Genomic DNA, 23,239 nt, shown 5'->3' on the forward strand with positions numbered 1-23,239 from the left:
TGTGGGCTGGTTAGTCTTCTTGAGTATTTTATTTTACCTACAAAAGCAGATCTTTAATGTCACTGAACTCAAATGAAGTATTTGTAACAAGATAAACTGCTAATGGGCTCATGCACTAGTGTAAACACAGCCTGCTGTGAGAGGATACCACTCCTTGACGTATGTGCTACCAGATGTGTTTTGAGTGTATGTTGCTGATATATATGGTTTGTTATGAGTCTTTCTTTGCCTTTTCATCTTAAAACATTTTTCAGCTGCTCAAGTAGTATAACTGTGAGCTCTGTTCGTCACTCAGTGTGTGTCTGTGTGTGTGTGGGGGGGGGGGGAGACATATCTTGCCTGTACAGTATATTACTTGTCTTGGGTTTAGACACAAAGATATTCGTCTGTGTACTTAATGTGCGCACATGTGGCTCATGTGGCATCTTGACTTGGTCACCATCTGTGCTCCCATTAAGTCACGTCTATGAAATCTATATGACAACAGCTGACTGATGCGTCAGTTACGCCATCGAAGTCGAGATCCAAATAATTGCTACACAGTATACCTCCTCCCACACACTCCAGTTTAATATCTTCTTTCCCATCTGCTCATTAGTGCACAGGGTGATCTTAAGAAATGTGCCTCTACAGGAAACAATCATCCCGCTGTTTTGATAAATAGGGGGAAATGATTCATAAGGTTGAACCTATATTAAGGTGTGATATTGGTAAAGTAACTTACACAAGGTGGTAAATAGAGTGAAATATGTTTGAAAAACGTTCTGTTTTAACATTACGATAGTTGGAGCTGATGTATTAAGAGTTTATGTAATGTGAGAAATAGACCATTTATGCATGTGAAACTGTAGGGTGAAGTCAGAGCAATGCTTTTCCTAAGGGCTCTCCCATGCAGGAATAATTTTCCAATTATTTCCAGTTATATAATCATTATTACTGTGAAATGAAATGGTTCAGAACCTTTTCATATCATTAATATTTCTGTTGGAGAAGCAACATGTAAAAAAAAGAATAATACATTGGAAACACATTTGTGATGGGCGAACCTAATGAGGCATCAAAACAAAATGTCTTTTTCAATCCAAAGTGTATTGTTGTTTGAAAGCAACATTAAAGACATGAGAGTAATGGATCCTTCTGAGGCCTCTCAGTGGGTGGTGGAATACTTGCACAGTACAAACTACATTGAACTTGACTAATGCAATGATTTCGTAACTGATGATAACTTTAGATAATCTTTGGAAGAGTGCATTTTGAAATACATCTTCTCCCTAAATGCATGTGATAGACTACAAAGTACAATCTAGTGACTTTCAAGAAAAAGGCCTCCGGTACTGTAAAAGAAGTTGCACTGCCTGTTTCCTATTTAAACACAAAGAAAAATCAGCGCACTCCAAACCAGATGACTAGCTGTTGTCTGTCTTCTCACTCGGATGAAAACATGAAAGCTGGGTGGACCGTGACATGTGTCCCGTTGATATGCCAGATAGCTGGCATGACTAAACTGTGATGACAACATTGACGTGAGGCAAAATGTGAGCAGATGTTGCAGCAGTGTGTGTTTTTTATTACAAAGTATACAGTTGAGTTTCCAGGTAGAGTGAGTGATGTATTAATAATGTCTCCGAAGCCTGTGGCTAGTTCAAATGCATTATAACATTAATAACCATAAATGATGGTATAACCATTAATTCTGACAGTGACTACTGCTGGATTGTAGATCATTAGAGTAAATTAAAAAGTTTGATCATCAGCAGGAATTATAGTTGATTTACTATCAGATTACAATGAAACTGAGGGCATTATGTATATGTTCACGGTTTTTAATGGCCATGACTGACTGGCATCTAATCCAAACCGGCCATTTAACCCATTCTGCAATCTCTTCATGTCAATGGCTGAAGTGAAAGTGCCAATGTGATGCTCCGTATTAGTTTGTTACACGCTTGTCAGTTTGCACAAAAGAGGATAGATAATAATTCATTTGCAAAAGGGATTGCAGACATGAAAAATTCAATTAGTGTCCCACAATGAATGGACATTCTCCAACAAAGGACATAATTCAAAACATAAAAAGCATTCACAGAAAACAATTGTCCTCGTGGAGCACAAAACAAAACTCTAATGTTGCTCCCCTGCACTATGTTCCCAAATATTATTTACAAAATAAAACTAAACTGCCCAAATTTAAGGGCCAGTGAAATTATGTTAATAAGAATCACTTTTGATCTGTGAGCGACTTCACATCAATATACTCTACACAATGTTTAGTTTGTTTGTTTGTTTTTGTGTTTTACATTTCAATAATTCAATAACAAATGTTCCCAAGATATGACTTGTGACATCAGCAGGTTAAGACTGATTTTTATACGTGGATTTGCTAAATCAGCCAAGGTACTGATCTTTGCCTCACAAGGCCAGAATGTTCCTGGCAGGTTCACACTCCAAACACGAATATACACAATATGGAAATGTTTACACTTTTAAGTAATTCTATGATCATTCTGCAGTTCAGTCTAGAAAATATTTAGTCATTAATCCTTGAAGCGGCATTTACACCAGCTATTTGGGATGACTTTGACAGTTCCAGAGCAATATATATGGGTCACGTCCAACATTGCACTATATGATTAACTATAGCTTTAGTGCTCATACATATAATGTCTGATCATTGTTCGTATTTAGTGGAGTCAGAATAAACACTATTGAGAGCACTTGGCAGGGGCTAACGCAGGGGAGTCGCCCTGAAGCCTGCTGTTAGTTTATTACTTTTCCCAGGGAGAGCAATATGATGTCATCAACATGTGTCCCATCTATAGTTAAGACCCCATATCCTGGTTGGACAGCTGAGCCGGGGATAAGGAGTTTCTGTTCTCATAATATACTCAAGGAAAAGCTTCCTTTCTTGCTCTTGTACCAACACTAGTTGTTTACTTTTCTGACTCTGACTCTCCCCACACTCACTCAGGCACACACTCTGTATCTGTTTCGTTTTTCTGAATAAATCTTAGTTTTAACTGTTGCCATTTCATGAAGTCGACTTTCAGTTATTTTTTCAGTTTTATTTATAAAATGAAGCTGTTCAAAAATATAGCAAGCAGTCATTCATTGGTAACTATTGACATACATAATGATATTTAATAATTTCTCCCTTTATGACAAAGCACATCTTACAACAGAGACTTTACAAGACAAATAATTTAAGGACAAAATGAAAAGAAAACATAAAAGGAAAGAGGAAACATGATAACTATGAGCTGCTGTCTTTGTGCTCAAGCTTAGGGAAGGATCTTAAACCACACATGCATTTATACAATCTTTAATATCAAAATAATCACAAAGATAACTCTCCAAAGAACTGACTATTGTGCATTGTACCGTATCTCTTTCTGCCCCATTAATGCTGTGAGAATGTGAGATGTTCTCAATGGTGGTAAAATAATATTGGCAAGGTTTAAAATCCATAATATAACAAGGAGAGTTAATAGGTTCAAGAAATCATGAATAAACTGGTTGGATCACAACGCTTGAGCACTCATCATGTCTTCTACACATTCACTGTAACGGTAAGGCAGTAAAATACAAACAAGGCTGCCAATTTAAGTTACTGTTCGCTACATATGCACCACAACAAAATACAACCTTTTTATGTACGTTATAAATTAGAAAATGTAGTTAAAAGGTCAATATCAAGTTGAAATTTAAATAGTGTTGAAGGCGTCCCATTTCGCAAGTATATAAAAACATCTTATATTTTATAAATATACACCAAAATCAAAAATGATTATTTGATATGACATCACGTCGAATATTAATGTGCCTTTTGACATTTGTGAAGGACAGGAAAAAGTATTTCTTGTCCTTATTCTGTGTTTTATCTACAATATTTAGTGATACAGTCATTACAAATACTGTATGCTATACTGTTGTTCACTTTTAGTGGACGAATGTGTAAAGTAATGAAACAAAGCAATCAGGCCAAGGAAAGCTTGCTTGTCTTTCAGCAATACTCAAATGTGACACATCTTTGCACTTAAACAGTCCACAGGTGCTGTATGATGTATGATGTATGATGCTGTATCAGCAAAGAATCCTTCAACTCCTGATATTTCAAACAAAAATGTATTGAAATCAAAGTCATACAAATACATAAATGAGACATAATGTATATTAGTATTGTCTTTTCGGAGATTCAACAGTATCTCCTGCATAAAGCCTTGCAGTTCCTTTGGGCATGTGGGAAACATAAAATGTTATAAGCAGAGGAGTTCATCCACCAGTACAGTAGACTGTCTCCGTCGTTCTGCTGATTGTCTGTTTGTGTGTGTGTTTATTTCACCCTGTTATATAACATGTAGGTAGGTTGCCTTGGTGTCCATTCCTATTACATTTTTGGCGGTGCATCTGTAAAATCCTGTATCCCTACTTGTCGGGTTTTGTATCACCAAGGAACCTTGAGGACTAAGGTAGCGGTTGCCATAGATACGAGCCTGACCCATGACCCTCAGCTGTGTCAGGTCTGGTGTTTCCCAGGTTACGGTCGCCCGGGGTGTCGCTATTGTCCTACACGGCAGCTCCACAGCCACCCCGGGTCGTGTGTAGGTCACCGGGGAGGGGCCTGTTGTGATGCGTGGCGGGTAAGCGATGACGATGACGGGAACCGTGATGACTGAAACTGAGTCGCCACTGGTAGATCTGCAGCTGAAGGTGCCGCGGTCGTACACGGAGGCCTGTTGCACTGTCAGAATTCCATCTTCTTGGACTTTGTATCGGCCTGAGTCATCACTTTCACCCCGGGTCAGTACTTTTCCATTTGGCATGGTCCATGAGAGAGAGCCCTGGGTATATCCATGGGTTTGAGGAGCAGGACAAGGCAGGCGGAGGTTCTCTCCATTAATGATGCTCACTAAGGGAGCTGTTCTGGTGCTCACTGCTGGCTCTGACACAGGGCTCGAGGAACGGGGTGGAGGGCCGACAGGACGAGGTGTGGCAGGCAAAGACTGGCCTCTGTGTAGAGGCTTTTGAGTAACTTGGATTTTTGGATGAAGTGCCTCAGGCAACACTGGCCTTGAGCTCAAGGATTTAGCTGAATCTAATGAGGCTCCCGGGCGTGGCGCCTCTATTACACCAACACGTCCCATCACAGGCCTTTCATCTGCCTGTCCCCTGTGTGAAAGTCTGGCCTCCTTTTGTGGCTCAGAGACTTCCAGCTCCACCTGTATCGTCGTCTGTCCTCTCTCATTTCTGACCACACAAAATAAGGTCCCAGAATCGCTGGCACGCACTCCTCGCAGCTCCAAAGAGCCGTTTCGGTGCACAGTGAGTCTGCTGCCATAGTAAGGAGCTGGCAACACACCATTACCAGGCAGAAGCCAGGCCACACGAGGGGGAGGGGAGCCTTGGGAGAGGCATGGCAAAACCACAGTTTGGCCTTTCACAGCTCGCTGTTTGACTGTAGTTACCACACCCACAACAGTGTTACTATAGTTTTTAGTACCAGCAGCTATAACAGCATTACTGCTACTTCTGCTAAACACATTTCCACTGAGTGAGCCAATCCCAGCTCCTGTATTAGACACACTTATCCTGCCATTTTCTCTACTGGTGTAAGCGCCATTACCAGCCTTTCCTGCATTTACTTCATTCGTATTAGTCCCAGGATTCCTTTCTACATTATCTGATCCAACTGTGGTGTGACTGCTACTCAGGCTATTACTATTACTCATAACGCCGGGTCCATTTTGATTTGTTCCAATGTTATCCGCTTTAATGCCTGTATTTACAGCCCCACTCACTCCAACACTGATATCACTTCTTCCTAGTTGTGTGGTGATTCCACTGACAGGTCTGTTCAATCCATCTTGACTATCACTCCTAAGGGCAGGATAAAAGCCACTGGTTGCTATGTTAGTGCCATCCTTTGGTGCAATGTTTTTTGTCCTGCCATCATTAGCACTATAGGCATTATTTCTGCTGTCACTGCTGCCAAGCTGGCCTGTGTCTGCATTGGTAAATCCATCTTGACGTATCCTTGCATTATTAGTGCTTTCCCCTGATCTACTGCCATGACCACTATCAGGCTGATAGCTTGTACTCCAACCTCTTCCTCCCACCCGGCCACTATGTCCATGGTTAGCAGCCTCCACCTCCAGGCCTACCAGCATGCTCCTCTCCCCGGCTGAGTTGCTAGCTCGGCAGGTATAGGTTCCCGTGTCGATCTTTTGAGCCAGACGCACCTCTAAAATTCCACCCGAAACCACCACAACCCTCTCGGAATAAAAGCCAGATCCCAAACTTTTTGGGATGACAAGGCGGGTCGGGGAAAACCATGTGACCGTCGGGGCAGGAACTCCAGTGGCCTGGCAGGGAATTGTGGCTGTTGCCCCTTCACGTACTTTGACCACGTGGTGTCTTCTGTCATCAGTAAAGGTTGGTAGAGATGTCCTCATGATCTTTACTTTGACCTTGAAACATTGAATTTGAGTTAGTTTACAACTGAATAAATGTTGTATTTGTATTCATGATGTGTTTATTGTGAGTAAAAACAATAAACTCAATTTTAATATGTAATATAAATGATAACTCAAATATTCTTCTGCAGTAGAAAACTGCAGAAGACTGAAGAACTACCTTCATGGTGTCTTGGCCTCCTTGATTCTCAGCATAACATGTGTACTCTCCCTCTTCTCCCATCCCTACTGCTGGTACAAGTAACGTCCCATTGTCAAACACAGTTAGCCTCCATGTTCTCCCTCCTCTGTCCTCCCCCTGCAACACACTGTTCACCATGGTTCCATCTGGTAGGCTCCAACGGACAGATGGGTCAGGCAGTCCTGATGCCTGGCAGTCCACCTGCATGGAACAGGATCATTATTATCATGAAAAGTTCTATCAACTTTAACTTAAATTTACTTTTGTTTGGAAGAGTGCCAAACTGCCGAGAGCTGTTAGGAAATAACAATGTCTCCACTTTGTTAAAAGGAAAGATGCATACTGCTCTAGATTCAGCTTTTAGGGCTGTTTTTATAATCCCAAAAATAGAACTAATTTAAGAAAACACTGCTAAGCAAGACAAATGAAGCTGCTTTAAAAAAAAAAAGTCCAAATCTCATTAATTTTTAAATGAAATAAAAAAGGAGGGCAACAAATTCCCAAATACATTGTCCTCTTTCTTGCATTTCAACCCGCTTGACATTGTATTTCATTGAACTGTTGAATATTCATGTGTCAAATATCATCCCCTGAAGGCCGCTGTTGATGATTCATAACAGGCTATATGACCTGACAGGTCTTTCTTTTCCTTTTTTAAGTCAAAAAAATATGATGCACTTTTTGAACAGAAAAAACAACTAAAGACACAGCTTGAAGCTGTATAAATGTTTGGCGCTAAGCCCAGCCATAGAAGAGATCCAACACACATCATGGCCTGATCAAAAAGTCTCAAAAATATTCTAAAAGCTTAAAAGTGCAGGTGTGGAAGATGGACTGTTTTAGTTTAAGTTTTGGCAGCATTTGATGCAAGTTTCTAACAGTGGAACAGTGGTGTATGATGTTTCTTTAATAACTAGCCAGACTGAGATCAATTGTGATTTATTAATTGTTTTCATTGAACTTACCTTCAGTGGTGTGCCAAAAGACACCATCTGATTGAGTGGTTGCTTGGGCTCGATCTTGGCAGGCTTAGTAACAACAGAGACATGCAGGCGGCGATAATCATCTGAGACCTTGTTTCGCGCGATACAGAGGTAGTCACCAGCATCCTTCTCTGTTAATGCTCGGATTGACAGAGTTCCATTAGGGTGCACCTTCAAACGATGGTCAAAACTGAAAATCGAATGTGGACAAACATACAAAAATATCACCAAAAGGTATAGAATGAGACACAATAGTGACAGAATTACTACGAGATATAATTAAACAACCGTTTCATAAACCCACATCCACTTTACCTGTAATGCACGTCCACCAGTTTCCTAATAGGGGTCCTCCAAATGATGATAGGTGCTGGGTTTCCAGTTACAGAGCAGTGGAGCTGCAAGAATAACCCATAGTGGACAGTGGAGCTGGAGGGTGATGTAGAGACAATAAGGGCTTTACTGAAGGGTGAGACAGGCGAGGGATGCAAAGCAGCTGATGCTGTATATTTTTTCGAGGGGGGAGGAGAAATAACTTTTGTGTTATTTACAATGCCAGGCGAGACTTCGGTGTTATTTGTAGGCATTGTGGAGGATGGGGAGAGAGGGGAGAGCTTTGTTTTGTTGATGTTGCTCAAGTGTGTGGGGTAGGCAGTGACTGTTTTATGGATTTTAGGAAGTGAGTTAGTGGCGGTGGGTGGGCGAGGGTAAAAAGATGAGCGAGAAGAACTGGGGTTGAGCGGCAAGGTCCGGGATCTATCATGGGGCGATGAAGCGGGGAGTCTAGCTGAGTTGAATGGATTTGAAGGGTGGCTAGGGATAGATAAAGTTCTGTCTTTATTTAGTGAAGAAGATGTTTTTTCAACTACTTTCGTTCCCTCATGTCTTGCTTCACTCTGGCTTCTTTCTCCTTCTGCTGACCCTTCAATTTCTAACCTAACTGTTCTCTTATCGGTTCCCACAGCATTGCTTGCTATGCACTCGTAATTCCCTGAGTCCTTAGGCCGAACTCCTCGAATATGCAGTGTCCCATTGGGTAAGACAAAAAGGTTGCCATGAAGAAACTGGGATTGGCGGACTATAGTCCCATCTGGAATTCGCCAGCGCAGAGTTGGTGTCGGGGCTCCCCTAGCAGAGCAGTGAGCATAAACAGGCCTCCCAGGAGACAAAAGCAGGTGCTCCTCTTTGGCTTGCTGTATAACAGGGGGCAAGGAGGACACATGTACACGCGCTGAGGCACTGGCTGTTCCTGCTGAGTTGGAAGCCACACAGCGGTACACACCTCTGTCACCGGTTAAAGTTACTGGTATATGGAGGGTACCATTCGTGTCCATAATAATCCGACTGGTGGAGGCAGCGCTGGAGGTCAGGACAGAGCGATCAGGCAAAACCCAGGAGAGCAGAGGGCTGGGAACACCATCCGCCTGGCACTGCAAGTGCACCTCTCCACCCTGATGAATGGTAACTTCTCTGTAGCTGGCCAGCTGCATTCGAGGGGGGCGTGTCCACACCTCCAGGTTGGCTAGCAATCTATCACGAAAGAGTATAGGACACAAATAGTCAACATGGAAACACATTTGTATTTATTCTAAATGAAACTGAACATAGATGGCATAGGACACGTTTAGGAAACTTCCCAAATTAATGTATTCACAATTTAAACAGGAATCCGGAAAGAGACATGGGATTGACAAACATATTTTTTAAGTAAAACAATTATATTGGAATTGGATTAGAACAAACCTTTTATAAATAGATTATATAAACTGAGATTTCGAAATGACTTTAGGCTGCTTAAAAATACACCAACACAGCATGCATAATCCTAAACAGCTGTTTGCCTTTGGTCTGTGTAATTAATACAGAGAGTATTTGTTACCATGGTCATTATAACTAAATGCAAAATGCTACATTAATATTCCTAACTGGTACGAGCAGCCTCACCTGTCGCGACCCAGAAAGCTCTGTGCACTGCAGATGTATGTGCCTCTGTCCTGAAGCTGAATATTCTGGATAACTAGAGTGCCATTTGGCAGGACCTCAAAACGCTCTGCCCTGGAGAGAATTGACATCACCGCTCCTGAAACAGACAGACAGACAGACAGACAGACAGACAGACAGACAGACAGACAGACAGACAGACAGACAGACAGACAGACAGACAGACAGACAGACACATAGACAGACAGACAGACAGACAGACACACAGACAGACAGACAGACAGACAGACAGACAGCAGTGATGAAACAGAGAGGGAAAAACAGAGACAAATTGGGAAAGAAAGTTAGAATGAGACAGAGGAAAGGAGGATCAGGGAAATACTTTGAGGCACAGCATGAAGTAAGCCCAGTGATGCAGTGCACAAATGTTCCATTACTTTCTTGCAATATGTCTTTCCCACATGGCAAGCGAGAGAAAAGCCTATTGTGTACATGCCAGTGCGTAATGCTGGGTGTTAATGGGTTACTTCATCAGTGCAAAATGTGTTCATATTCATTAAGTTAAAGTACATACTAAAGCTTAGTTGGTTTTTCCTTTCGAATCGATGACGTCAAGAGGTAAATACAAATCTTTCCTTATTTCTGCTTTAAAGGAACAGTGTGTAGTACTTCTGATAAGAAAATGGCATTTCTATGTTTCCCAGCATACAAATATATGCCTGAGGGTTTAAGAGAGCGGATTTACTGAGTAATCTGTGGAAATAAAAATGAACCCTGATTTGTACTTTCATATCTACAAGGGAATTGTTTTTAATATTTACATATTTCTACATACTGAAATAAATGTGTGCATATTGTCTGCTCAGCGTGTACCTGTGGAGACCTTGGTCCATGTGATGGAGGGCTTTGGCTCGCCCTGAGCTTCACAAGCCAGCCTGGCTGTGCTCTCTGCTGGGACCGACACTGTCCTAATGTGCGGGTCTGCAATCCTAGGTCTGGATCTCACAACTGGGACCTATGTAAACGTTTTATAGATTTAAGTAAACAAAAAAGAAAATCATGATAATAATAAATATTTATTTTTAACTTTAAGACATCTGAGAGCATAGCACCACTAATGAAAATCCCTTGAATTGCAAAGCTGCAGCATTGTGTTGGCCTTGGTGTTGTGAACAACACCTTCAGAAAAGCAATAGATAAAATGATAATTGTCTAATAGGAAAATCAGAACTAACCAAAATGGTAGACAAATCAAAACATAAGTGTAGGTAAGAATAAAGGCCATTACACATGTTTTAATTATGTATGGTTTTAATGTATTTAAAAAGTAATATGATTATGTGAATTTAAAATTTTCAAAAGTTTGTAATTCCTTTTATTAAACATTGAAGAGCTTTTAAGGTTAAAAAATGCAATATATAGCAGTACTGTAATACCAGATTAGGAACCATTGATGGTGAACCCAGTGGTTTTGTCTGCTGAAGCCTGCCAAAAGAGCTCTGGAAATTAATTAACAATTGATTATCTTAAATCCCTTGGGATTAGGGTCTTAAGACGCATAATGTTGTTGATTATGGAACATGTGTTTTTCATCACTTCTTTAGATCTTGCAGGGACTCTAGCAGAGCTCCAGAAAATCCATGAAATTAAAGAACTGTCCTAAACATCCCTTAGGTTTTATAGCAGGTCATGTGGATACAGATTAGACTATTTTCAGATCTATTGTGCTTTTCTGCTAAGCTTTTGCCCAAAGGCTTGCACAGTCGGTGTAGCGTGTGTGTGTGTGTTTCATGTGTGTGTACATGCTTATGTGTGTTATTATTTTCTGGGCTAGCCCTCACTTAGAAAATAAATGTTAATTTGACTTCCACTTAGCTGACAACAAAGAAAAATAGCTCTCTATATATATATCAAATGTAGACTGCATTTAAGAATGCACTTACAGAGATGACTAATTGTATAAATGATTGAAAGCAAAGAGCAGGGAAATAGGGGGAAATGACAGACATTAACAAATAAAAAGCAAATAGCTTTACTGTTGACTCAATTTGAACTCACCCCAGGGGCAGCCGGGAGTGAAGGGGAGGGGGGCCATTGAGGCCGGCTGCTGTCTGAATCTGGAATAGAATTAGTTCCAGGGTTCCTCCAGTCAATAGTGGGTCGATTCTGGTTTGAACCCCCATAATTAGGCCTCCCTCTGGGATCAACGTTGACAATGCTTGGCCTCTCTCTGGGTGATTGTGTTGTACTTGTTGTGATCATTGTAGTGGTTGTAGTTGAAGATTTACTGGGTGTAGCTGCCGTTGTAGTTGTTGAAGGAGGTTTCACTGAGGTGACAATTCTAGTACTAGTAGGAGTAGTAGTTGTAGCAGTGGTAGTAGGATGAGAGGTTGCGGGGATAGTCTTGAATGAGATTGTAGTACTGGCAGTACTAGCAGTAGTAGTAGTTATAGTTGTAGTAGAAGGGCTAATAGTAGTGGTAGTTGGAAAAGTTGATGTAATGTCAGGTGTTTTGGAAGAAGTAGTAGAGGTAAAAGCAGTTGTAGTACTTCTGGTAGTGCTAGGTGTAGGGATAATACTGGTAGTTGTAGTAAACAATTTGGGACTTATCGTCAAAGCAATATTTGTTGTTCCCATGGGACGTTTGTCCTCAATAGCTGTAGTGGAAGATATATTATCAGGTGTTGTGGAAGAAGTAGTAGAGGTAAGAGCAGTTGTAGTACTTCTGGTAGTGCTAGGTGTAGGGATAATACTGGTAGTTGTAGTAAACATTTTGGGACTTATATTCAAAGAAATATGTGTTGTTCCTATGGGACGTGTGTCCTCATTAGCTGTAGTGGAAGATATACTTGTAATACTTTCAGCAGAATTAGTATGTATTATTTTGAGAAAGGTAAAAGGAGTAGTGTGGAGTTTTGCAGTAGTAGTTGTAGCTGTACTGGGGACTGTGGATGAAACAATGGAGGAAGGAGTGGACGAGAGAGAGATGGAGGAGTGGGACACATATGGTTCACTTGACAAATTCCTCTCGAGCACAACATTGGGATCACTTGAAGGTTCATCAACATGTTTGCCTAAAGATGTGTGTGTTTTTGTGACAGTCTGTATGCCATGTGTATAAGTCTTGGCGTGTGTGTTAGGCGAATGTGTCTGCACGACCGTAGCATCCGAGTGAGTGGGTGCTGGTGTTAGTGTGTTGAAGAGAGTGGATTTTGCAGTATCTGGGATGTTGGCTGGGTGAGTCACCATGTCTATATGTATCTTCGTGTGAGAGGGGGATAATGAGGTGTTAGAGGAGGAAGAGAGAGGAATGGAGATACCAACAGTATTAGAAATAGTGGAAGACTCAGAATTCAGTACCACATAATTTGAAGTAGTCTCAATATGGTCACTCCGTGTCAACAGCATGACTGGAGATGTGGTTGTTGACACCAGCATCAACATATTAATTTGATCTGTTGTAGTGACAGGTGTCTCAGTTTGTGACCTCGGGTTTGTAAGTTCAGGGATAGGTCGGCGTGGGGTCAAAGGACGCCCCCTGGGCCTGTTGATGATTCGTCTTCGCTGTCCGATCCTCCTGCGAGAGTTCCAAGGGCTTTGAGGCCGGGAATTGGGTACCAAATTAGGGAAGAGTCCCTCCCGGGGGTTTTGAGGCTTGGTTCTAGATGGGTTGGTGTTTTCTTCTGGCTCATCCCCTTCACCTGGTTCTGGGACAATTTCATTTGCTGCTGACATTGGCTTCAATGTGACTGCTTCTTTCTGTGTCTCTGTGTTTGTCACTGACTCTGTCTGTGGAGTTGCTTTCTCTGCCTCGCTCTCTGTCTCGTTCTCTATATATGTCTGTGTTTCTGTTGATTCTGTTGCGGTCTTTATCTCTGTGTCTGTCTTTAACTCTGTGTCTGTCTTTATCTCTGTGTCCGTGTCTGTGTCTGTCTTTATCTCTGTGTCTGTCTTTATCTCTGTGTCTGTGTCTGTGTCTGTCTTTATCTCTGTGTCTGTGTCTGTCTTTATCTCTGTGTCTGTCTTTATCTCTGTGTCCGTGTCTGTCTTTATCTCTGTGTCTGTGTCTGTGTCTGTCTTTATCTCTGTGTCTGTCTTTATCTCTGTGTCTGTGTCTGTGTCTGTCTTTATCTCTGTGTCTGTGTCTGTGTCTGTCTTTATCTCTGTGTCTGTGTCTGTCTTTATCTCTGTGTCTGTGTATGTGTCTGTCTTTATCTCTGTGTCTGTGTCTGTGTCTGTCTTTATCTCTGTGTCTGTGTCTGTCTTTATCTCTGTGTCTGTGTCTGTGTCTGGCTTTATCTCTGTGGCTGTGTCTGTGTCTGTCTTTATCTCTGTGTCTGTGTCTGTCTTTATCTCTGTGTCTGTGTCTGTGTCTGTCTTTATCTCTGTGTCTGTGTCTGTGTCTGTGTCTGTCTTTATCTCTGTGTCTGTGTCTGTGTCTGTCTTTATCTCTGTGTCTGTGTCTGTCTTTATCTCTGTGTCTGTGTCTGTGTCTGTGTCTGTCTTTATCTCTGTGTCTGTGTCTGTGTCTGTCTTTATCTCTGTGTCTGTGTCTGTGTCTGTCTTTATCTCTGTGTCTGTGTCTGTCTTTATCTCTGTGTCTGTGTCTGTGTCTGTCTTTATCTCTGTGTCAGTGTCTGTGTCTGTGTCTGTCTTTATCTCTGTGTCTGTCTTTATCTCTGTGTCTGTGTCTGTGTCTGTGTCTATCTTTATCTCTGTGTCTGTGTCTGTCTTTATCTCTGTGTCAGTGTCTGTGTCTGTGTCTGTCTTTATCTCTGTGTCTGTGTCTGTGTCTTTGTCTGTCTTTATCTCTGTGTCTGTCTTTATCTCTGTGTCTGTGTCTGTGTCTGTCTTTATCTCTGTGTCTGTGTCTGTCTTCATCTCTGTGTCTGTGTCTGTCTTTATCTTTGTGTCTGTGTCTGTCTTTATCTCTGTGTCTGCGTCTGTGTCTGTGTCTGTCTTTATCTCTGGGTCTGTGTCTGTCTTCATCTCTGTGTCTGTGTCTGTCTTCATCTCTGTGTCTGTGTATGTGTCTGTCTTCATCTCTGTGTCTGTGTCTGTCTTTATCTCTGTGTCTGTGTCAGTGTCTGTGTCTGTCTTTATCTCTGTGTCTGTGTCTGTGTCTGTCTTTATCTCTGTGTCTGTGTCTGTCTTCATCTCTGTGTCTGTGTCTGTCTTTATCTCTGTGTCTGTCTTTATCTCTGTGTCTGTGTCTGTCTTCATCTCTGTGTCTGTGTCTGTGTCTGTCTTTATCTCTGTGTCTGTATCTGTGTCTGTCTTTATCTCTGTGTCTGTGTCTGTCTTCATCTCTGTGTCTGTGTCTGTCTTTATCTCTGTGTCTGTCTTTATCTCTGTGTCTGTGTCTGTCTTCATCTCTGTGTCTGTATCTGTGTCTGTCTTTATCTCTGTGTCTGTGTCTGTCTTTATCTCTGTGTCTGTGTCTGTCTTTATCTCTGTGTCTGTGTCTGTGTCTGTCTTTATCTCTGTGTCTGTGTCTGTCTTCATCTCTGTGTCTGTGTCTGTGTCTGTCTTTATCTCTGTGTCTGTGTCTGTCTTTATCTCTGTGTCTGTGTCTGTCTTTATCTCTGTGTCTGTGTCAGTGTCTGTCTTTATGTCTCTGCCTGTTTCAGTGTCTGTATTTTTATCTGTATGTGTTAGCATCTCTTTGTTGACAGGGTACATATGCTGAAGGCCTTCCTCTTGTAGATCAGTCTCATCAAGAGATGACCCTTCAGTTTCTGCTTCCTCCCCTGGTCCTTCAGATCTATCTCTCTCTGTATCCTCAAGTCCGTCATTTCTACCTGTGTGTCCATCTTGGCCTCCTTCCACAGCTTCAGCTGTGGGCTTTGCTTCATCGACAGGCTCGCTTTCATTAGTGGCAACAGTCTTTTGTCGAATCTTAGCCAAGAGATCAGCCCATTTTTGAGGGTCTATCCTTTGTTTGTTTGTGGCAACCCTATGTCTGTTCTTAAAGCGGGTTCTTCTCTGGTCAGTGGATGATGTAGGCGTTCCTCCTCTCCTCAGGGCACCTTCTCTCATAGGTCCACGTCTTACGGGTTTTCCAATTGGAAGACGTCTGTTTGGGGAAGGTTGAAGAGGTCTTGGACGCTTCCTGCCAGCAATAATTCTCTCTCCTTCTTCCGCCACATCGCCAGACCCTTCTTCTTCTTGTAATGGAGCTCGTATCTTGGTTGACCGGCCAGCAGCTGACTGTGGCCCTGTGGGAAATGAAGTCCTAAGTGGAGGGGGATGTCTTGAATTTAATTCAAGCTGAATCGACAGAAAATCACTACCATACTGGTTGACTGCAATGCAGCGGTAATGACCAACATCCCTCAGAGAAGGGTTAGGCAGAGAGAGACTCCCATTAGATTGTAAAATGAGCCCACCTGATACAGTTAATCCCTGCCGTACTAAGTTTCCATCTGGTAACACCCAATTTATATGAGGCGCTGGTGAACCAAAAGCCTTGCAGGATAGACTGATAGGTTTACCAACAGTTGCTGTGACAGGAGGTCCCACTTGCTCTCCTGAAGGGGGAAAAGAGGAATCCTCCACTGCCAGGCGCAGGGGGAGAACGTCTACATCCTTGCCTGCCCGTGCTATGCAGTAATAGATCCCTGCATCTGAGAGCTGCACTTTATGAATAAGTAAACCAGAGGTTGAAGCCTGGAGCCTACCATCTAAGCTGCTTGAGGGGGAGATGAGCTTGGATCCATCCGGTTGAACCCACTGTACTTTGGGGTTACCAGAACTTAAAAGAGGGCATGTTAGCTCCACCTTACTACCTACTACTGTTGCAAGTTCGGTGGCGGTCTGATTAGTTGAAATCAGCACCCATGGGGGTGAGGAAGGGGAGGATGCTGAGAGATGAGAAGCAGGGTCGGGATGAGCAGAAACTCTTGTTGAGTAGATAAGTTGAACTTTATGTCTGTTAGACTGTGCTCTGTTTAGCTGAATGCTGATGGCTGGCTGTAGTAACCATTGTGGTCTGGCTTCAACGGAAGATTGGACTCCAGTGTGATAATATCCTTCTGTCTCTGGTGCCTGCCTGTAGCGGTAAGCCAATGCTGGGGTTTTACTCAGCATGATGTGCCTCTCCAGACGAACCGCAGTCTCACTGTAGTACGCTAGGATCCTCCAAAGTGTCTCATAGCTCTGTCTCTCCACGGGGCATTCCAGGGAGAGTGAGAGAGCGAGGGGGAGAGGGGAAGAGGAGGAAAGAGAGAGATCTGGAGGTGGAGCAATATCCTGGGAATCAGAGTGAGTGAAGTTGCAAACCAGATCCACGCTGTTCCCTTGTTGATCAGACAGACCCAGAGAGGCAGTGCCTAAAGGTTCTCTAAAGGATTCACTGGTTTGGATTTCACTATGTTCGGTCTCCAAAGGTGTGTCTCTTCCTGGGGAGGCGATAACAGGCGAGCTGCACAAGGGGTCAGTCTGCTCAAGCAAGCCTTGACCTTGAAGGGAATCGGGCGAGGCACAGATTGGACACTGAGGGCCGCCGGGACATTTCATTAAGCCTAATTGAAAGAGAGGCAGAGAAAATTGTGTCATAAAAGACAGCCTTGGCATCTCTATCAACTGTGTATAAAAGCATAGCAACTAAACAAACATATCAGTGCACAACTCAGCTATCTGAACATATTAGCAGTGTCATATTTTAGTCATGCCAGCTCTTCTTAAGAATATATTAACCTTTATATGTCTTAATAATTCTGCATGGTTACTTCATCTACTCATAAATCAGGAAAATGCATCACTTTATTATTACACAATAATTAGCCTATATTTCAGCTGCCTTCACACATCAATGCTGTCATCATAGATTAGTCATAGCAGGTTAAGTCTGGCATATCAATGAGACACATTTCATGGTCCAGCTCTCATTCACGTCTCAATAACAGCCACAAGGAACACTGGAAGAGATACAGAAGATTGAGGAAATAGGAGAAGGGGGTGTAACATAAAGCAGGTGGACGGATGTCAGAGGAATAGACTAAACCAAACCATATGTGTAGGAAAATACATTTATCGCATTATTCTATCAACTGGCTTGATTTGATATGCTACATTACAGCTGTATAATGTTTTTCTCTCAATCCATTCACCTTCTTACTACCTTACCTAGTGGCCTCGTCATTCTAGCTATATGCATTTTGCAAAAACCATCACATTTCGACTCCTTGACTGAGTTAAACTGGCTCAGAGGCTTAAGAAATGACCAACACAAATCACATGCGCATGACAATGACAGTTGAAAACATATCAGATCATCACCTGGATGTGCCAGACTCCAAGTGAGAAACCAGTTCATCCTACAGTCACAACTCCAAGGGTTAGCCTGCAGCACAAGAGTCTCTAGCAGAGGTGCTGTTGCTAATGTGTCTCTGGGCAGAGTTGTTAGACTGTTGTTGGACAAGTCTAGGTGTCTACGGATGGGGAAAACAAAAACAAAATAAAACATTAAGTGGAGGGGAATGGTGGAGAACAAGGTTGAGTCCAAATCATGGAGGAAGGGATGAAAGAGTGTGAGTGGGCAGTGAGAGATGAAAGGTTAGGGGAACATAACTAATAATTGTTATCCTTTCAATCATCATCCTCATGTTCAGATCCTGGTTATTCCTCTGCAGTAGTAATACAATTAGGAGTAGGCACAGTTTTAGAAGTGTATTTGTCGAGGTAAAAATTACCAGCAAGAGTTGCTTTTTCATCGGATGAGTTTTTCTTTTGACTAGTCAATCATGTATCCCATTATCACTAAATCTCACTGATCACGCCACTTTAACTACATGTAGCTAATACTTTGTCACAAGTCATCATAGTGCAAATGTTTTGTTAGAATTGTGATAGTCAAGAACACACAGATCAGTTTATGTAGTAGGTCATGGAAGTATTGTAAATAATGTGGTAATAACAAACTTACCAGAGAACAGAGAGCACTCTTCTTTTGCTTTTATGTGTTGTGTTGTGTTGTGTTGTGTTGTGTTGTTAAAAGTGTTATCATGTTGTAACATGCCAAACAATTACTATAACATTATGTGCTATACTGTAAGTGCTCAAGCTCACCTGAGTGTAGAGAAGTAATATGTATTCAGGAGGGACAGTGTGCACAGAGTGCGAGGGTGCAGTTGATGTAGCCTGTTCCCTTGCAGACGCAGCAGCCTGAGGCTCGGCAGCTGGAGCAGCGCCCGGGGGTGGATGTGCTGGAGGCGGTTGTGATCCAAGTACAGGCGCAGCAGGGAGGTCAGGCCAGAGAAGGTTAGAGATGAAGAGATCTCTCTAAGCTTGTTATAACTCAGCTTTAGTATCTGCAGGGGGAGGGAGAGGAAATTGAGTGAACGGAAGCAATGAAGGATTAGAAGAGCAATCAAAAATGGGGCATCAAAGCTGATGAAGAAACCAAGTCTATGCACTGATCATAAGTCTTTCACTGGACACCACATGCTTGTAAATTGAATTTATGACAAATTATGCAAGCGGAATTGGAATGAGGATGAAGGAGTCGGTGAAAAACTCTTTGTAAGCAAAAATAAATGCAAACTGTGTTGTTTTTAGAAATATGGGGGAATACTTCCAGTAGCACAACAAATGCTGCAAGTTTATCGATTCAAAGCAGAAAAGACCTAAAACATATTCTAACACTGGGGGCCTTCAACGTTTCAAATAGGAAATGTATCCTGTAAGCTCAAGACTCTGGGGAACTATTATTATTCTAGTCATGTGCAAAAAACCCACCAACCTTTACAGACACACACCATGAAAACCATGTTGTGGAATTGTGTTTCTGTGAAGCTTGTGATAAATCCGCTCTGCAGGAAGGCTACTTAGCTGGCAGAGTTCCAGCTACTGACAGATCTAGCACGTGAAGATGTCAGCACATGGAAATATGGATCTTATTATCACACAATGCCAAATATATCAGCATCTGCCTGGGAGATGAAGGGAACAATTGCTTGTTGAGTAATTTGACTTCCCCACGGACTGCTAACTCTGCCCTTAGGTTCCTGCTAAAATGTCCAGTGTGTTTCCTGTCACTGAGCAGCAAAAAGAATGATAGCAAATAAATGATGCATTCGTTGTACAGAAATTAGAAATATGTGCTGACAAATTTGAACAGAATCATATTAACTATTACATTCATTTTCATAATGGTTTCACAGATTAAATGTAAAATTAATCATTTTATAATAATTAGTTGCCATCAGTTTGACTGCTAGATTTAGGCATATTTATTAATATAGATTCCTCTCTAAATTGTACCAAACTCTTTGACAAATGCTGTATATGTTGATAATCTCTGCATCACTTATGTTGTTAAAAACTGAAATGGGTTCTGTCAAACAGTTTAAGTATATACATGTATCATACTTAAAGAGGTTATGCAGACTATAAACTATACTAAAGAAATGTGAGAGCTGAGTTTTCTGAAACAAAATACATTTGAAATTGTGAAGGATCCTTGTGGTACCCCTGCTTGAGGCTGGGATTAAGGATTAGGCTGTGAGACTGGGTCCAAGTTTGATACTCATATCTGTATCCTGAAAAATACTTCTTATCCAAAGAGTCAAAGGCTAAATATTTGAGACAATGATTTATTTTTGCCATTAACATCCATACACTTTATAATCCAGCATGCACAGTTTCTCTTGGAAAAGGACCGTTAAGAACAATAATGTTGGTTGCTGTTAGCTGCCTGTATGAGATACGGGCGCTGTAGTTCCATAAAGAAAATTGACAAAACATAAAGAAAAGGGCTCTGAAGAATAAATCCCATTTCTTTAAAACGTTTGCTATCTTTAATTTAGTCAATTGTCCCCATCCAAAAATCTGCTACTTTGTTTTGGAATTGATTTCCCTCTCTTTTCAGCCTTAAACAATGTCAATGTTGGGTCCAATGCATGCTACTCTTCTTCCTATTTACCTGTAGTGATTTCAAATCTCTGAATGCTTCATCTGGCAGATGGTGGAGGTCATTGCTGTGGAGCATCAGGAGCTCCACCTTCTTTAGCCCAGCCAAAGAACTGTCATGTATTGTGCTGATGCTGTTGAATCTGTGGCACAGAAACAGCATCATCTACCTTAGACGTCAATACATCAACAAATATTATATCTCTAGAGCTCGTTAATTTGCTGCAATTTGACACATTCCAAACTCTATGGGTGTGTTTGATGGTAAATAAGAGCAGTCCTACTTGCTCACTTGCATTCCCTTACCCAAAGTTTATGCGGCGTGTGTGTATAGGGAGGCCAGAAGGTATGCTGAGCAGGGAACGAAATGTACAGTGGACTTCATTGGCCTGGTAGCAGTTACAGCTCCTGGGGCAGGCCTGGCCCATGGGCACCACAAGTGTCAGTACCAGTAGAGTCAGCAGGGGAACCGACACACACACACCCCGATACATCTTCAGTCCCCGAGAGGAGAAGCCACACTGGGATTATCACTGCCAACAAGAAAAAAGGAAATCAAGACTGATGGAGGGTAGCAAAGTGCATCACAGTGACATGTGTCAAAATCCAGATGACAGCCTGTCTCTCTCTCTCTCTCTCTCTCTCTCTCTCTCTCTCTCTCTCTCTCTCTCTCTCTCTCTCTCTCTCTCTCTCTCTCTCTCTTTCTCTCTTTCTCTCACTCACTCACTCACTCACACACACACACACACACACACACACACACACTCACACACACACACACACACACACACACTCACACACACACACACACGCACGCACACACACACACACACACACACACACACACACACACACACACACACACACACACACACACACAGAGAGAGAGAGAAATGTATTCATACATCCCAAAAAGCACACATTTTACTCAAGGGGATTTGCAATCTGTACAACATATGACACTTATACCCTAAAATCCACACTAGAGCCACACTGACACATTGTAATTAACAAAACAGACCTTCGGGCTTTATGCACATGCCCAGTAGGTTAATTGAGTGACATACATTAAGCAAAACAAAAAGAACAGGATTGAGAAAATATAGTAAGAAAAAGATAACACGTCAGTTTAGACCTCACAGAAAATATCCTGTTTCTCTCTCCTATTTAATCTCACGCAAGCGCACAAATGCTCTTACCATTCAAATGTATCAAACCAACTGTAGAGCAATAGCCACCAGCTTTTTAAATTTGAAGCTGAAAAGTAAAGTAAATCACGCACTCTAGCAAGAAGCATCCGAGAATAATTCAATACTGTAATGCAAAGTCGTGGATGTGCAGAGCATACCTTGAAATCCTGTGGAGTTATTTCACGGAGGTATTCATTTTGCCCATCAAACACTGATTTAATCCAACTGCACGGCTCGGAATTTTGAAAGGCAATTAACCAGTTTATTCACCAATAAACTCCGCGATTGTTGAACTGAGGTGGAGGTACCAAAATAAGTTGTCACATAAGATGTAACTGAGGAGAGCGAGAAAAAAAAGTAGTCACACTTTTGTCAACTCCGCACAACAACAAAATGATTTTAGTTAAATCCAACAGGTCTTGCGCGTCTCTTGAGAAGTAACACTGGAAGTGGCAGGCGGGCTATATGCAGTCTGGCGCTGTGTGAGTGTGCGCGTGTGCGTTTGTGTGGATGACAGGGGATGTGTTAGTGTGTATTTGAGCGGAGGAAAAGGGACTGTACCGAAGTGAACTCTGAGTGACGCTCAGGCTGAGGGGTTTGTCCGAGGAGGGGCTTTCTTGAGACACAGAGGTAACAAGTTACTGCTGCAGGCTGCACTCCTCAAATATTTTACTCTATAGACACAGACATCTTTCTGTTGAACTGCAACTCACTGGATGTTTTCTTTCTCAACTGTTGCACACCACATTGTAACTTCTCTGCTCACACTATCTCCATATTTTGCAAACAACTTAATCAATTTTCCCTAATTTGAATTAATTTAATTTCATATACCTGAATTAGAAACAGCCATTCTGAAGATGTTTTATTTAAAAGGAAACCCACATCAGATTCAGCCTCATGGCCTCAGATTTGTAAAACTCTTCAAAATCACAAACATGACACAAGACTCCTGTTTGTCCAAATGGTATCTAAATTGTTACATGGCTAAGTGTTCATATATGTTTTTGTTTGAAACATCGACCCAAGCAAATGTTTCTTTTTCTATTTACAAGGTTTGGGCCAAGGACCAAGTGTTTGGGTTGGCAGGGAGTATATCTCAATGTTCTGCCAATTGGGCTTCATTCAGGGAAAGTGGGACAATAGCGCCTAGGCATTTGTCTTGATACATGTGTGTGAGGTCAACTAAATAAGGGATTGTCTCCTCTTTTATCTTATCTCAGATTCTCAGGCACCCCGAGCTGATCGCACCTCCTTCTGAGGGGACTTAAATGAAGGCAGGGTGAGAAAAAATAGACTGATGCTCCTCAGCTGTTGTCTCTTATAAGCACAGTAAACCCACCCACTGTCCATTTAGGGCCTGCGTGTGTATGTGTGCCCCCTTGCAATGCACCTAGCTCCTGGTCTCTTCTTCTGCTGCACATATTTTACTACAGAAAAGACTGTGTGTGTGTGTGTGTGTGTGTGTGTGTGTGTGTGTGTGTGTGTGTGTGTGTGTGTGTGTGTGTGTGTGTGTGTGTGTGTGTGTGTGTGTGTGTGTGTGTGTGTGTGTGTGTGTGTGTG

The 23,239-nt window shown here is 42.1% G+C and overlaps 1 protein-coding gene across 1 annotated transcript; it reads right to left on the reverse strand.

Annotated features, from left to right (window-relative positions):
• Positions 1–3,047: 3,047 nt before the first annotated feature.
• Positions 3,048–22,117, reverse strand: LOC307029063 (matrix-remodeling-associated protein 5-like). The gene is made up of 13 exons (XM_079664646.1): positions 21,835–22,117; positions 20,793–21,019; positions 20,500–20,629; positions 18,645–18,886; positions 17,856–18,007; positions 15,221–17,098; positions 11,634–13,468; positions 10,449–10,590; positions 9,579–9,714; positions 7,950–9,164; positions 7,617–7,824; positions 6,631–6,852; positions 3,048–6,464 (listed from the first exon to the last, which is right to left on the reverse strand). Exons 2-13 carry the CDS (start codon positions 20,978–20,980, stop codon positions 4,344–4,346), a joined length of 8,469 nt encoding a protein of 2,822 aa, XP_079520772.1. The 5' UTR covers positions 20,981–21,019; positions 21,835–22,117; the 3' UTR covers positions 3,048–4,343.
• Positions 22,118–23,239: the final 1,122 nt, after the last annotated feature.

The sequence above is a fragment of the Notothenia rossii genome, assembly GCF_949606895.1.
Source record: "Notothenia rossii genome assembly, chromosome: 2".
NCBI classification, from domain to species: domain Eukaryota; kingdom Metazoa; phylum Chordata; class Actinopteri; order Perciformes; family Nototheniidae; genus Notothenia; species Notothenia rossii.

Bases quoted from the DNA above. Each gene is read 5' to 3' on its own strand.
- LOC307029063 (XM_079664646.1), bottom strand. From the start codon at position 20,980: ATGTATCGGGGTGTGTGTGTGTCGGTTCCCCTGCTGACTCTACTGGTA. The intron at 7,825-7,949 runs GTAAAGTGGATG...TTCGATTTTCAG, and splicing joins CTGGTGGACGTGCATTACAG to TTTTGACCATCGTTTGAAGG. The intron at 6,465-6,630 runs GTAGTTCTTCAG...CAATGTTTCAAG, and splicing joins GAGGCCAAGACACCATGAAG to GTCAAAGTAAAGATCATGAG.